The sequence below is a fragment of the Rousettus aegyptiacus genome, unplaced genomic scaffold (assembly GCF_014176215.1).
Source record: "Rousettus aegyptiacus isolate mRouAeg1 unplaced genomic scaffold, mRouAeg1.p scaffold_m13_p_6, whole genome shotgun sequence".
Classification (NCBI taxonomy): Eukaryota; Metazoa; Chordata; class Mammalia; order Chiroptera; family Pteropodidae; genus Rousettus; species Rousettus aegyptiacus.
This window is the reverse complement of record NW_023416309.1, coordinates 76,461,368-76,477,262: the sequence shown is the minus strand read 5'-3', so window position 1 is coordinate 76,477,262 and position 15,895 is coordinate 76,461,368. Positions and strand designations below refer to the sequence as shown.

The 15,895-nt window shown below is 41.9% G+C and overlaps 1 protein-coding gene across 4 annotated transcripts in view; it reads right to left on the bottom strand.

Moving 5' to 3' along the window:
• Positions 1-7,878: 7,878 nt before the first annotated feature.
• ITGAE (integrin subunit alpha E) overlaps positions 7,879-15,895 on the bottom strand; it is a 65,000-nt gene continuing 56,983 nt past the window's right edge. For 3 of the 4 annotated variants that reach the window (XM_036222577.1, XM_036222578.1, XM_036222580.1), the window contains 5 exons: positions 15,675-15,731; positions 15,271-15,366; positions 14,115-14,210; positions 10,068-10,178; positions 7,879-9,783 (listed from right to left, as the gene is read on the bottom strand). In XM_036222577.1, the coding sequence (XP_036078470.1) occupies positions 9,691-9,783; positions 10,068-10,178; positions 14,115-14,210; positions 15,271-15,366; positions 15,675-15,731 (453 nt within the window). In that variant the 3' untranslated portion in view covers positions 7,879-9,690. The remainder of the gene's footprint in view (positions 9,784-10,067; positions 10,179-14,114; positions 14,211-15,270; positions 15,367-15,674; positions 15,732-15,895) is intronic. The other variant, XM_036222579.1, reaches the window with a different exon arrangement.

The following is a 15,895-nucleotide window of genomic DNA, read 5'->3' as shown; positions in this document are numbered from 1 at the left end:
AAGGCCTGTTATTATTACCAGCCATGAAAAGTAATCCCCACCCCAATCACTTTCTAACCCATGACCTCTTCTTATGTTCTTAGAGCATCTGTCACTCTTGGGTGTGATCTCCTTTACTTATTGACTCTGTGTCTCACTAAGACCATAAGCTCCAGGAGGGCAGGGGCCTTGCCTTTAGACATCTCTGCATCCCACACTCATCGATACGCTTGCCATGTAAAAGTTCAGTACATATTTGTTGAGTGAACAAACTCAGGCCTGATTTTTTAAACAGAAACAGATTTGGAGCTACCACTCCATCCCAGTCATGACTAGGGATTGTAGAAGCTGAAGTCATCCTGGAGGAAAGGCTTGGGAACTGTCACCAGAGTGAGCTTCCTCACTTTCCTGCCAGCCTCCTTCTCAGCCCTCCCCTCAGACAGCTCTCCAACACTCAAGAGGAGATGCAGCTCCAATAAGTGATATCACATCTATGAAGATGCCCTCAACCTGAGCCCCAGGGGAAGGTGACATTTCAAGGTCTCACAGTCTGGCCTGGAGAAGGGCTCCAGGCTGGAAAGCGTCACCCCCACAGGGCCCCCACCCTTATACAAATAGCACATAGGATGCTGCCATGTTGGGTCTTTCTACTCCCCAAGGGGTTCCAGGTTTTGTGGCCTTTTTGTTCTGCTGAGGGATTCCCCAGAGGCCGGGCCTTCATTTTGCAGATGGAGTAACTAAGGCCCCAAGTCACAGGGAAGAGCATATGTCTAGCCTCAGTCCAGGGCATTCTCCTCTGCTCTTGCTTCCTTAAACCTTTACTGAGCACCTACTTACCTGTGTGCTGCAGGAGAGGCTGAGATGCCAGGCCCCATGTTCTCTATGGCTTGTCATAACTGTCCTGGCTTCAGAGAAAGGGCTCTGCTCTCATTTGCCCTGCAGTATGGTCAGCTCCTCCTGAATACCCCATGGCCCAGGCTGCAATTTCTGACAGAACTATCCTGAAGTTTTAGAGACCACACCAGGGATGACCAGAGGGGAAAGGGCTGTTCTCAGGGTCATGCCAGACCCCTCCTGCGGACTCCCTCACAGCACAACTGCTTAGACTACTTGGATCATGATGTCAATTTGCTGGGTTATAACCAGCATATCCAGAGAGAGAGAGAGAGAGAGAGAGAGAGAGAAGGAGAGGAAAGAAATCAGAGTGTGTTTAAGGTAGTCATGGTTTTGTGAAACTTGTTTGACATATGAGTGTGCACATATAATATTATAATGTGGAATATCTTTCTGTGGGTCATAGTCAAGACAATGTGAAAAACACTTTTCACAAGCTGCAAACCCTAGTATCTGCAATCTACCTTCTCATGGCTGGGGCCAGCTCACCAGCCCACAAGGTCAGACCCAATACCCATTACACCCAAAGCAGGAAAGGGGTCTTTGCTTATCACATTTGCGTTATTAAAAAGTCCAAGTCAGGGATGTTCCCAAAATCAAGATGAATTTTCCCCTTGAGAGAAAATTGCCTGCTGCTTTTGAGATGGTTTCTCTAGTTTCTACCTAATCTCATCTCAAAAGTCTCAGCGTCCCCAGGGCACTGAGGTGGTGAAGTAATCTTCACCACCATCACCAGAGCAAATACTCATCAGCACTTAACTACTTGCTAAGCACTGTTCTCTACACCTAACATGTATGGCTCATTTTATCATCACAACCCTATAGAGCTGGCAAAATTAATATCCTTATTTTTCCCTAAGAGGTTATATATGTCTGATATCATACCACTAATAAGCATCTGGGCCAGGATTTAAATCCAGACAACCTAGCTCCCCAGCCCAAAAAATCACTTCTACTGTCGCCATGAGCACAGTGCCTTAGTTTCCACATCAACTTGCTTGACTCACTGTGCGAGCCTGGGCAGAAAAGTAACTGTCAGGCCCATCTCACCATTGATGAAATGAAGTCCAAAGTCACCTGAGAAGCTGAGACTAGTAGGAGTCTCAGGCCATCCATTTAAGTGCTCGTCCTCTAGAGCCCATGGCTTCTTCTGGATGACATTTCATGTATAGCTTACACATGTGCCCTGCTGGGCCTGCGCAAAACCATCTAACATTCATATAGCACTCCTTGGAAGGAAGCGGGCTCTCTCATGGTACCTCATGAGTGAGGGGTCAGTCAAGAGAATGGGCACCTTTTGAGAACTCTACCCTAGCATGCCAGGAACTGACTGGGTGCCTTTAAATTTCACACTCTGGATCAAGGGTCAGGGATGAATAGCTAGTCTTCAAAGTAGTCAAAACCCTCTTTCGGCCTCACCACCATGCCCCTTCCCTCCCTTCCCACATAGGAGTCCACACCATGCCTTGTTATAGAGTGTTGTCTACCTGAAAGAAAGAAATTGGCAGGAAGTGAACCATTCTCTTCTGGTTCACAAAACTTTGCCTAGTTGGATGGTTTAAGGCAGGGGTCTGAGTTACCCGTTTGTGGCCTGTTAGGAACCGGGCCACAGAGCAGGAGGTGAGAGGCAGGCCAGCAAGTGAAGCTTCATCTGTATTTGCAGCTGCTCCCCAGCGCTAGCATCACGGCCTCAGCTCCACTTCAGATCATCAGGCATAAATTCTCATAGGAGCACCAGTCCCTGGTGCCAAAAAGGTTGGGGATCACTGGTTTAAGGTACCAGCACTGATGGGGAATTATAAAATGAATTTATAAAGGGTCTTTTTCTTTTTACACATCTTACTTAGTCCTAAGATTTGCCAACATTCTAAGCCTATTGTTCTGTGTGGTTTGGAGACACTCCTGGGCCATCTATGTCTGCTCTGGATCCTGGGACAGTCACTGGTAAAAACCATTATGGATCCACAAGTGTCTCGAATTGAGAAATAGACAGAGTCCTCTCCTTTCCCCATTAAGAAACGTGCTGGGGGCTCTACTTAGGGGAAAACAGATCCTCCTGCCTCTGGTTCCAACCTTTCCCCCATACCATTTTCTTTTCCCTCTATGAATTTTACAGATTATAAAGGAGTAAGTATGGTGCAATAGGGTGAGCCTTTAGAGGCAGGAGAGTTACAAGATCACCTCCTCAATCAAGAAAAATTCCCATTCTCTAGGGGATGAGAAGAAACTTCTAAGAGGGAAACCATTGACTGTAGGAGAGTGGCCAATAGCATCACTGTGTTTCCATCAGCAGCTTGGAGGTGGCACTTGGTCACCCTTCAGTCTCCAAAGACACATGGATTCCTCCTTTCCCCTCCAGCCCTAGTAAGGACTTCCCCTAAGCCTTTCCCTTAGCCTGAGAGGCCAACAAACTCAGAAAAAGTTCTCCTTTTTTAAAGGAAGCAAAATAAAAACACAAATCCCCTAAAATAATACGGTTCTTGAAATAGAGGTTCATACTTACTTACACATAGTGAATGTGGTTCTATTTCCCACCCTGCAAAGGAAGAAGGTTTATGCAAGGCCTAGAGGTAGGAGATTTGAGACTGTCTCAGACTACAAAAGGAGGTCATCACAAGGCCTTTGAGAACCATCTGTAGACCCAGCATTCCTTCAGAGCTCTAAGTATTCTGGATGGCCTAGAAGAGTTAAGAATGGAAAAGACATAGCATTGAAAAGGTTTCACAAAGGGCCCCACAAAGCAATTTATCCTTTAATTTTCTTCTGCTCTGGCAATCCTGCTATGATAAACACATTCCATTAATAGACATTACTGGTCCATTTAAGAAGTAGCAGAAGCATTATTAATATCATTTCGATACAGTCAACAGGAAAAAGGAAGCTCCTCTCTGTGGGAAGCATTTCTAAGCCCATCAAAGCTGGTGTGACCCATCTTAATTGATGGGTAGCTACTCATTACTTAGTTCTCAAAATCTGACCTGGGGAAAAACTCTACTGAGGTATCGAACACTTAAAAAGAGTAAAAAGCCAAATGCTGCTTACTGGGCACTCAAAAGGATAAAGACTAAAACTCAGGTCAACCACACCCATAGAACAGTGACAACTCAACACACACACCTCAGCGAAAGCTCATCTTTTTCTTCCTCCCGCTCCCTGAAGTGGTTTCCCCCACAACCTTCATGAAATTCCTCATATCCATCCCTTCCTCACCACTCTCCAGTTCACAGGCCTGTAATGGTAATCAAAGAATGAGTAGGAAAGCCTCATAGAAACACTACTCGTTCTTTATTGCAATTCCCCACCTGCCCCTCCAGCCTCACATGCCCTATTACGCATACTCAGCTTCAGGGAATTGGTTTACGTGCTTTATCACTTCTTGTATTTCCCAACTTGCATGCCTTTGCACAGGCTGGTCTCCCCTTAGTCTTTCATGGCTTCAAGGCTCAGCTTACAGGGATCTGCCCCCTTCATGAAAGCCTCCCAGATCCTTCTTTCTCTAAATTTCCGAAGGACAGGATTTGTACAATTTAGGGAGTTACAGTTAGGTATATATCTTATCTGTCGTTTTCAGCTATGAAGGCAGGAAAGGGCTTTGCCACTCTTTGTACCATAGGATCTTCATAAAGTACGTAGTCATGGAAGCTTGTGAAATGACAAGAGAAGGGGAGGAGAAGGAGACAAAGGAGATAAAGAGGGGAAGGGGGAGGGGGAGGGGGAAAGAAAGGAAGGGAGGATGGACTGATTCCTGATTACCCTGCTTCTGCAATTAGCCTGAATATTTAAGTGTCTGAGTGACTAAGCCTTTATTTTTGTGTGTATATTCATAGATTTCAACAAAAATAATTCTATCAGAGCATTAAGTTAAATTTGTCTCCTGAAGCAACTTCTTAGTCATCAGGACTCTAAGTCTGTGCTAAGGGCTACCCATTGATACAATGTGATCAGAGGAACAAACCCCAACCTCATTTAGTATCTCACATGGTGTGGCTCTTACATCAAAATCACCTGGAATGCTTGCCAAAAAAGCAGATTCCTAGGCCCAAGCCAGGCTAGACCTGCAATGCCTTTAGTGGGCGGGGCCAAGGAACCTGAAGAGCTGAGCTCCACTGCAACTCTTCTGCTCAGCAAAGTCTAAAAAACACCATTCTACCAGGGCTGTCGCCTCTGCCTTGCCCAGTGTGTAACGAAGCTTTTGTGAAAACAAAACAAAACAAAAAAACAAAACGAAACCAAAAACACGTTAGAACTGCAGATCCAAAAGCCTGCTACTGCAAAAATGTCTCTGCCTTATACCAGGCCTATAGGCTTGGGCAAGTGTTTCCTCCTCCATAAAATGGAGCCAATACTGCTAGAGTGATTGAGATCAGTTGAAAAAGTACAAAGCCCAGGGAAAGACCCATGCTTTTTATTAAACAGACCAGAGTATATAGAGAAGGAAGTCTGTACAATTGGATAGAAAAAAATGTTACTTATTTTTACTACCTTTTAACTGGAATTTAATATTTCTTTTAATTAGGAACATGGGCAACAAACCATAGTAGGATTAGCAGTACCCGTATCTTAATATCAAGAGCAATTACAAATATTTTCCCATTACCTTGCAGGTATTGTAAATACCTCAAAATATATTCTAAGGTCATCACTACTTTGAAATTAGCATAGGTCTTTTGGCTTTCAGCTCAGAGGGGACCAAGGTCCAACTTTCTGCAGTTGTCCTGAATCCAAATCTGGGTTCATCCTATACCAGCTGCCTCCACCATGCTGCTGAAGTTCAACCCCAATGAGATCAAAGTCATATACCAGAGGTGCACCAGTGGTGGAGAGGTTGGTGCCCATCTGCCCTGGCCCCCAAGATTGGCCCCCTGGGTCTGTGTCCAAAGAAGTTTGGTGATAACATCAGTAAAGCAACTGGTGATTGGAAGGGGCTGAGGATTAAAATGAAACTGACCATTCAGAACAGATAGGCCCAGATCGAAGCAGTACCTTCTGCCTCTGCCCTGATCAGCAAAGTCGTCAAAGAACTGCCAAGAGACAATAAAAATAAATAAATAAATAAATAAATAAATAAATAAATAAATAAATAAATAAATAAATAAATAAAATAAGCACAGGAGAAATATCACTTTTGATGAGATTGTCAACATTGCCTGACAGATGCAGCACCAATCTTAGCTAGAGAATTCTCTGGAACCATTAAAGAGATCTTGGGGACTGCCCCGTCTGTGGGCTTCAGTGTTTATGTCTACCACTCTCATGATGTCAACAGTGGTGTAGTGGAAGCCCAGCTAGTTAAGAACTACAAAGGAAAATATTTCAATTAATGATCATCCAATGACAAAAAAGAAAACAAATAAAAGGGTAGCAAAGTTATTAGACCTGCTGCTTAATACATTAATAAACACATATAGCTCCATATCATGAAAATTTTTTTTTATGTTCTGATCATTGTGTTAGTCAATCTACCAGTGAGCTCTTCATCCAGGAGACAAAGGATCCTAAAACTCCAGTGTAGAATTCTAGGAATTAGGCTGCTAGCCTTTTCCTAGACCAGGAAATCTAAAAGGTTTGCTAGTCCAGGCCTCCTTCCCAGTCCCTGGACAGAAGAGGAGGCATCTTCCAGAGACCACATCTTCCACTCCCAACCACTCTGCCCTCAGGACTGCATCTGGCTATAGGATTCTAGGAGTTGGCCAGGTAGACCCAGAATCCTCTCCTCTAGGAGGAGGGGAGGAGCAGAGCCTCCAGTTGGCTCTCTCAGAGGCCTGCACTGTGGTCTTGGCTTCTTTGTGGTACTAAGGAAGAGTTCCTCTTTTAGACAAGTCACCAGTAATAGCTACTGCTTCCTAATGCCCACTACTTAATCTGCAAGAATCCCCCATTTTGGAGGGCACATCGCTCCCTAATTCCAAGTCAGACCACCCTTACTTGCCAAGAGGCTCTGAAGTTCAGAAGGAGAAAAGCAGATGGTGCAGTTCAGAAAGAGTTAATGAAAAAATATCATGGCCAGATTTTGTCAAGAAAGAAAAAGTAAAACCTAGAGCATAAAAAAACAACCCCCCCCCAAAAAAAAGCCTGTCGTCTTATTTCACAGGAAAACATATGGTTTTGCCAACAATTAAAGGAAAGTGAATTAAAGATATCATATACCTATTAAGCAAAAAATCTAAGTGAAAACAGAGATCCCAAGAAAGGTTCTAGCTGCTGATACCCATGTAACATGGTTCAGTCCTGCTGGGAAGCTATTCGGCATTGCATAGAGATTATAAAAATGTCTTTAATTCTACTTTTGGAGAAAGCTGAAAGAACTTTTTTACAAACTGTAAAGAGCTAGGCAAATTTAATTCCCCATAGACATGTTAATCCAAGGTACCACCTCTCCCTATCCCCAGTCCCACCCACATTTAGCAGTAGCATTTTCTCTGACATCATTCCTTGAAAATGGTCACAAGTGGTAGAATATATGATCCTCTTTATGTAAAAAAAAACCTAAAAAATCTATATCTTGTATATGTACATATGTGAGTACTATTTACAAACGCACAGAATATGGCCCGGAAGGATCACACTGATAAGATTAGCAAAACACTTAAAATTTGATAATGCCCAGTGGCGGCAAGAGCATAGAGTGACATTGTCAATCTAAGGATGAGTATAAACTGGTAAAAACTTTTTGGAGGTCAAACTGCCATCAACTATCAAAATTTTAAATGCTTGTAACTGTGCCAGTAATTGTGCTAGGAACTTATCCATCAATATACTTGAAAAGCACATCAGGACACGTTTAAGGATGTTCATCACACATTTTCTTTGTAATTAAAAAAAAAAAAAAAGAAATGGGAATAACCTAAAGATCCACCTGTAGGGACTTAAATAAATTCTGACATATCCACATACAAGAGTATATTATGGAGCTGTTAAAAAGAATGAGGTAGATCTGCAGATTTTGCTGTTAAAAGGTATCTATATTCTATTAGATTAAAAAACAAGGGGCAAAACACGAAACAATTTAATGACATTTGTATATTTAAAAAATTTTATGCTGGCATATACATAGACATATTTGAAATACCTGAAAAACTATTAACAGCGGTTGCTTTTGGATAGGGAGATTAGATGTGGGAGGAGACTTTTTGTTTTTTAGATACCATTGTGCTGTTTTGAATTTATCATTTGCATAATGATAAAAAAATTGATCCTTCAATTGTGGTACTGATACAGGAACAAACAGATCCATGAAACAAAACTAAATTTCCAGAATTCATATATGTACATACATGTGAACTTCATAACTGGCGAAAGCAGAATCTCAAATCATCAATGAGCACTTCACTAAATGATAGAGACAACTATTATTCATTTGGAATACCAGACTCAAGGTCATCAAGAAAACAGAAACCACTCTAGGTATTTTAAGCAGAAAAGGGTTTAATACAGGAAATTAAAGTTTCATATTTGTTGAAAATGCTGGAAAATAAAAACCAGAGAGCTGGTATCACCCAGAGGTCAGGTCAGGAGTTGCAGGAAGCCACCACCACCGCCGGGAGCCCTCTGTCATGCGGCGGGGGCGTGGACTCATCTGCTGCCACCACCACTTCCAGAACCAGAAGAAAGCCTTCTCCCATCTGTCCACCTTCTAGTCTCATGCAAGTGCTTCTCACTGGTAAAACCTAAACTACAAGCCCACTGCAAGGCAGTCTAGGAAACGTTTAAAGCTTTCTAGCCTCTGTGATACAGAGAGCGTGGATAAGCAGAAAAGATAGTTAAATATTTCAGTAAGTGGTGCTGTGAAAGTAGTTATGCTTCTGACGGGGAAAAAAAAAAACCCCGCTTAGGTTAAATCCTTAATTCACACTCGTATACACATAAATTTCAAAGAATTAAAATTCAAAAGAAATAATAATGAAATCATCTCAATTAGATACTGATTACACAGATTATTTTCTACATTATATACTTCTGCACCATTTAAGTTTTTGCAATGACTTTTATAATCCATGAAAACAAAGACTGTTCTCAGGAGTGGGGAGATGTGGTCAAGCTTTAACAGCGTGGGCTATAAAAATAAGATACTAAGAGCCGAGCAGGCCTGTAAATAAACCTTAATCTCTGTGCTTCCGACTCCCAGGCCAGGTTCTATCTCCTGCTGTGGACGAGTGCTCTCTCCTGGTGACAGTATTTACTAAGAAATGAAAGTCTCCCTGAGCCAGGTAAAGGGCTGGCACGGTATTATTTAGGAGGCATATTCATATGTACAATAAAAATGAAATTACAGAATAAAATCCTGGCCTTGTTTTCTTCTCCCTCCTTAGTTCCTATTTGATGACCTTTGTTTTTCTACTTTTTATATTTGTTCTAGAGTAGTTTTTCATGGCCTGATTTGAAATAGTAGGCAAAAAGATCTTAGGATCTTGAAAATGCCAGATTAGGAATTGCTTATAACTATTGCCCTCCCAAGATGTATTTCGTAGAACACTACTTTGGGAGACGCCAAGAAAAAAGAATTCTCAGGCAAATAAGGTTGGGAAATGCTGTATAACCTCCTCTTGGAGGGGAAAAAAATCACAAAGTATATTATATTTGCCTATTAAAAGCACTTCTGTAAAGAAAACAGTTTAACACTATTTAACACCAAATGTTTCCCAAATTTATTTATCACAAAATGCAGACACTTTTGAGACAATGTATTATTAAAAAACAAGCCTACAAATAATCTTAGATTCTGTTCTCGATCATCGTGAAGGAAAAAGTAATTAGTATGACATAAAGGCTTTAGAAGTTCGAGGACTGGTTCTCTCTCAATGAATGAAGAAGCTGGTTCTAGTCTTCTGTGAGTAGATTCTCTGATTTCAGCTGGGCCTTCTTTATGCTGTCCAAGTTCAGTTGTTGATATTTTCTTTTAAAAAAGCCACACTAAAACAAAGGGAGAAAGCCCAATTATAGACCTAAGATATCCATCTTAGAAAACCACTTATCTGACTGTTGCCAAAAGAGCCCCTATACCTTCTCTGCTTCTCAAGCTTTCTCTGAAATCTCTCCCAAATGAAACAGTCCTTCAACACTCATCTTAAAAGTGCTGCCTTTTCCACAAGATTTCCTGGTGCTCATTCCCTGGCGGCTGGTCTAAGTCAGGGGCTGACTGTCCCAGAAAGCACTGTGCCCAACATCAGAGCCTTTATGAACAGTATAGAACTGACCTTGAATAGGATGACTATAATGAGAATCAAAACCAGAAGGCCACCAACACTGCTTCCAATGATCAGAGGCAAAGGAAGGTATGTCTCATCTTTCAGGAAGATGACAGTGATCTAGAAAAAGACAAAGAGATCATCCAATAAGACAAGTAAAGCAAATGAGAAAAAATTCCCTGCATTATTTTGAGCCAAATATGTGTAGAAGCTTACCAGTGCCGGGGTACGAAAGCCTGAACTATAACGAATTGCTGGAGGCTCACTATGGACAACTCTGAGAGATAAAAATTCCAGGGAACCCAAAAATTTACCTCCAGGAGCTTAATCAGGTTCCCACAGTAAATACTGGAGAAAAATCTCTTCAAAATTCTGGCAGGCAGAGGGAAAAAAGAAACCATTTTGAGAGCTTGTTTGGGGGTCCCGGCAGGGGAGCACAGCTACTCATATGCTCTTGACTGAAGAACGGTCCTCTCCTCTATCGGGAGAGGTCATCTTTGAGCACAGAGCTTCCAGAGGGACACCCATGGAGAAATCAGGGAGGAAAGGGACACTCACCGAGTCAGCCTAGATCAGCTGAATCGACCCTGGTGATCAATGGGGTGAAAGATGTTGCAGCCGGACTGCCATCCCATCCAAAAAAGAACCATTTTGAAATAAGCCAGAGCACTCTGTTCTTCTTAAAGGGGCCTGCTCTCAAGGGAACTAGTTAGCCACAGCCTAACATACTGGGGTATTATTATCAGAGCCTAACCAACCTGGGGGAAGAGAAATACTCACTTGAGCCCAATCTAGCTATCCTGCCTCCCCTAAGGGGGTTGAAAAAAACTGAGAAACAGTTGTGAAGTTCACAGTCCAGAGGTACAGGCTCACTAAAAGACTGAGGCCTACTTATAGAAAGATTTATACTTCCCCTCCCCCATACCTCACCACATTACTAAAAGCCTATTTACAACAGTTCTTTTTACCTGATATATCATGTCAAGCTATCAAGAAAAAATTACCAGGCATACCAAAAATCAGAAAACACAATTTAAAGAGACAGAGCAAGCATCAGAACCTGACATGGCAAGGATGTTGGGATTATCGGACTAGAAATTTAAAACAACTATGATTAAAATGCTAAAGGCTCTAATGGATAGACACAATTGCAAGAACAAGGACAAAAAAACAGATAAGCAATATAAGTGGAGAGATGGAAATCCTTAGAAAGAACCAAAAAGAAATGCTAGAGAAAAAAAAACATTGTAACAGAAATGAAAAATGCCTTTGATGGGGGTCATTGGTAGACTGAACATGGGTGGCTGAGGAAAGAATCTCTGAGCTGGATAAATCAACAGAATTCTCGAAAAGCAAAGAGAACAAAGTTGAAAAGAAAAAAAAAAAAACAGACAACAGTGAAATTATCTAATGACTAAAATACTTTATAGAAACCATTTTGGTTTCTAATATAGACAAAGAGCTAAGTCTGTCAGGGGATTGTGACCTTGTTAAGGATTCTCTGACGGTGTAATAGAGGGTCCCAAAAGGATTAAGGTCTCTGGGTTTTAAAGAATACTGACAAAATTAAGATTCTACATCCAGCTATGCCATTACACATCCTTGAGCCCTAAGTCCATCATCTTCAAATTGATAACTTATTTTAAATGATCTCTTAAGTTCTTCCCAACTTTGTTCTGACAGCTCTTTTTGAGCTTGTACAAATCCCTAAAGTCTGAGAATACATTTTTCCCACACAAAAGATATTACAAAGATACTGGTCTGCTTTTCACCAGACTAAAGTGTATATTACCTCAGAGACACGATAATAAATGTAAAACAGCATGCGTGTGTAAACTTGTAGAGCTCTTCCATTAGAGACCATCCCCAGTGCTATTGTTTAAAGTTCTCTCAATTTCGGAATCTAAGCTCTCTTCTCACTGATGGGACTCAGCTAGAAAGCTCAGGGGATGTGTTTCCCAAGTGAGATTCAGATATGGCCTTCCCAAGCTGTGGCCAGCACACACACCAAAGGGCCACTAAATGTCTCTGCCTGTCCAAAACGCTGAGTTTCTTTCATGCAAGTGTTTAAGCACCAAGGTCTGTAATGCTTTGGAGAGAAATCCTGCATGGAGTGGATGGCTGGACAAATTATCTTTAAGATCTTTTCTAATTAAGGTATAAATGCTGGTTACTTCCTAGGGTTGACCCTCCAGACACTATTGACATAGCTGAACTTAACAAAAGTTAAGGGCCTTAGAGTAGGAGGGAGCAAAACAACAAAGAGGGAGGAAAAATAGGAAGAGACCTTGCTTTTTCTTCTATAGAAGAGTAAAGTGGGGTGTTGGGGGGGAGGTCTTGAGAACCTGGTGTAGTAAAGTAATGAAAGGAAGTCCCACGGTGATAATGGTGGACAGTCAAGATCTGAGTAAAAGAAATCCTCCTATTTCTCAAAGCCTCTTCCCTTTTCCCTCTTGCAAATCCAAGGGTTCCAAAGTGCCCTAAAGCTGCCGTGGTAGAGGTGAAGGGAGAAGAAGGACAAAGGATACCACTGCATAAAACAAACACTGATGGTGGCTTACCCAATAGCCATTCTCTCTTTTTAGATTTCGTTCAGAAATCATAATTGGTCTGAGCTAATCATGACAAAGCTATTCCCCTTTGACAGTAACTGACGTGAGATCCAGTTCCCACTATTAAGATATAAGGAGATATGTGCTGGGAGTTTTTAGGAAAATTTTCCTCCCTGAAAAGGGAAGGCACATAAAGAAAAAATCCTTTTGCTACTGACCTCTTGCTTCTTATTTTGTATTCTGCCGTGTGAAAATATAGCATTGGGAAAGGTGGCAACTTGGTGCTGGCCATGAGGGAAGGCATCACCAAGACACACGTGTGCATAAGATTTGGAAGAGCTAGCCATTGACCCTGGTCTGCCTCTCTCACTAGACGAACAACATAATGCCTTTATAGTACAGTAGTCTTCCCTTACTTGATGCTGAAATGTACTTGGATACACAATTATTTATATTCACGGATTCATTATAAGTCAGGTGCTTATTGGCAAGAACTACATAATACTTTGCTTAGGGTACTGAATTTAAAGAAAGGAAAATAATTATGAGGAATCTATACTGTAGAAATAAAAGCATCAATTAAGTAAGGGGGGAAGTATATAAATAAATTATTTAAGAACATGCATATAGTGAACTGTTAATAGTAACTTCCTTTGAAAAGAGGGAGTCAGGGGTGTAGGAAGTGGGGAATGAAGGAACCATTATTTTTCATTTGGCATTTTTCTGTAGGGCTTACATTTTTTTGCCATTACTTCTACTTTTCAAAAATCTGGGCAGTGGGATAAGCTTAAATATAAAAGGAAATGTTATTTCTGACATGTCTAGAGAACTATTTTCTCCTCCTCCAGGGAGAAAATCAGAGGACCTAATAGTTAGCAATCCTGTCTCACTCTCTTGACATTCTCTCTAGTAATGAATCATGCCTAACTAAAGAGGATGACCTTTGAAGCCAGCAGCACATCTAGGTGAGTGTCAACAAGAATGACAACTAAGGGGAGCATAGCTAGATCACAGATGGCAGTTTGTCTTGTAGTCATACTTCTGCAAAACAAATCCCAAACATTCTAGTACTTAGTCTAAGACTTATCAAAAGAATATGTATTCCTGAGTATTCTAACTTTTTAATACTGTAAGCAAACATTGGTACTATGTACTAGGAAGAGAGTTAATACATACAAAAAATAACTTCTTATTTCAGAAACTTTTTTAAAAATACCTTTTTCGGATCAAAGTATATGCAGTTGTTGATTCCAGCCTAATTATTTCAACTTAGACTTACTCAACTTAGGCCTCTTTTCAATAGCTTCATTTCACAGGTGGAAAAACTGACAAAGGTGACTAGCTCAAGGTCACAGAGGCAGTTGGTGGCAGAGTCATGATCGGAGGTGATAAGACTGAAAAAAGGAATAGGGCAATAGCAAAGCACCTATACCGGGGTTTCAAGGCTAGGCACAGTTTTCCTAGGACACTTATGCAGAAAAGCCATAAAATAGCCAGGGATTACCTTAGTTCTATGATTCTCTGCATTCAGCCCCTCATATAGAGATTTGTTGAAAGATATTTCACCAAGGATCTGCAGTTCAGTTATATCTCTTAGTAACTGCAACAAGGAAGTCAGGGAGAGGAAATATGTGTTAGACATATTTTGTACAGCATTCACCATCTTTCCTTTAAATGTGTTTCCCCTCTAGTATTCCTTAGCCTGGTTAATGGCCTCGGCAACCATAAAGTTACCCAAGCAAGAAACCTGCAGTTATTTCTCAATTTCTTTCCACTCACCCTTTACCTCACAGAACACCCTCACCCACCCACCCTCCTGCTTCAAGTCAGTTCTTGACAATTCTTCCATATTTTTGAGTCTCCTTGCACCTGTCCCTTTTTCTCCATCCCCATAGCTATGTCTTCAGTTCAGATCTCATCACTCTCACCTGGATCACTGCAAGGCATTAAACTAGATCATAGTTCCTACTTCTGAATGAGTGATCAGGGAAGTGCTGAGAGTGTAACATTTGAGCTAAATATAAGAAGAAACCACATACATGAAGATCTGGGAGAAGATCCTGTGGCGAGAACAATAATCGCAAGCTGGAGGAACAGATAGAACAGAATAAGAAGCAGGAAAGAGTAGTAGGAGATTAAGTTAAAAAGAAATCAGAGACTAGATCATGTAGTTCCTTGCAGGCCACTGAAAAAGTATGGATTTTAGTCTAAGTGTATGCGAAAGCACAACATTTGCTTTTAAAAGATAGCTGTTATGGTGAAGAATGTTTAGACAGGGTATGGCAAAAGCAGAGACAAAAAGAACAGACAGAGGTTGCTGCAATTGTCTGGGCAAAAGGCGGGGGGGGGGGGGGCTGGAACTACAACAGTAGCAGTGAAGATGGAGAGAAGTGAATGGATATACAGAACATATTTTGCAGGTAGAATTCCAGAGCTTGCTGCTGGGATGGGGGCTGTAAGAGAGGAATAGCAAGTAATTCCTAGGATTCCTACTAAGAAACTGGAGTAGTAAGTAACCCTGAGTAATTGGATAACAGCTTGGTGCAGAAGGTGGATCAGGGACATGTTATATTTGAGATGCTATTATGTTTTCTAGGAGAGACAGGTGTCCCGTGAGCTGCAGGATAATTAAATCTGGAGCATTTCTCAGTCTTAAGTACCTGCTTAGACTGATTCAAGGAGAGCTCCACAGCTACGGTTACATTTTCTTTATCCGAAGTGATGGCACAGCTCACTGAATGCCATTCCTCCACATGCTGTAAAAGGAAAGCCTAGTTAGCACAATCCCTTTTCGTATGGAAAAGCTGGAATTTTAACACTTAGCAGCCACAGCACCTTAAGATCCCAAAGTAAGAGGGTGTATGCAGTTTCGGTGTTCACCTTGGCTTTACCAAAGCCGCAACCTTGGCAAACGTGACCCAGTGAAGAGGTTAAAGAGGGCCTTGGGGCTGCCCTGCATGTGCTACTTTTCCGGAAAACCTCTTTAAAGTAGCACCTAGGCCTCTCATGTCACCCAATTCAGGCCCTCCTCGCTCCCTCCGTCTCTCGGGACCACCGCGCTCACCTGAACCGGAAAGCTCCCACAAGCGCGCTCCTGACTCTGGGTGCACACAGTGTACGCCTGAAACGAGAGCCATTGCCGCAACGCAATGAGGAAAGCAAACCGCTAGTCACCGACCACCTCCCAGCTCCCGCGAGAACCGTCGTGATGCGCGTGCGTAAGACAGGGCACTAGGACCCGGCGAGCAGGCCGGCGGGCGGATGCGTCAGCGTCTGAAGGGAGTC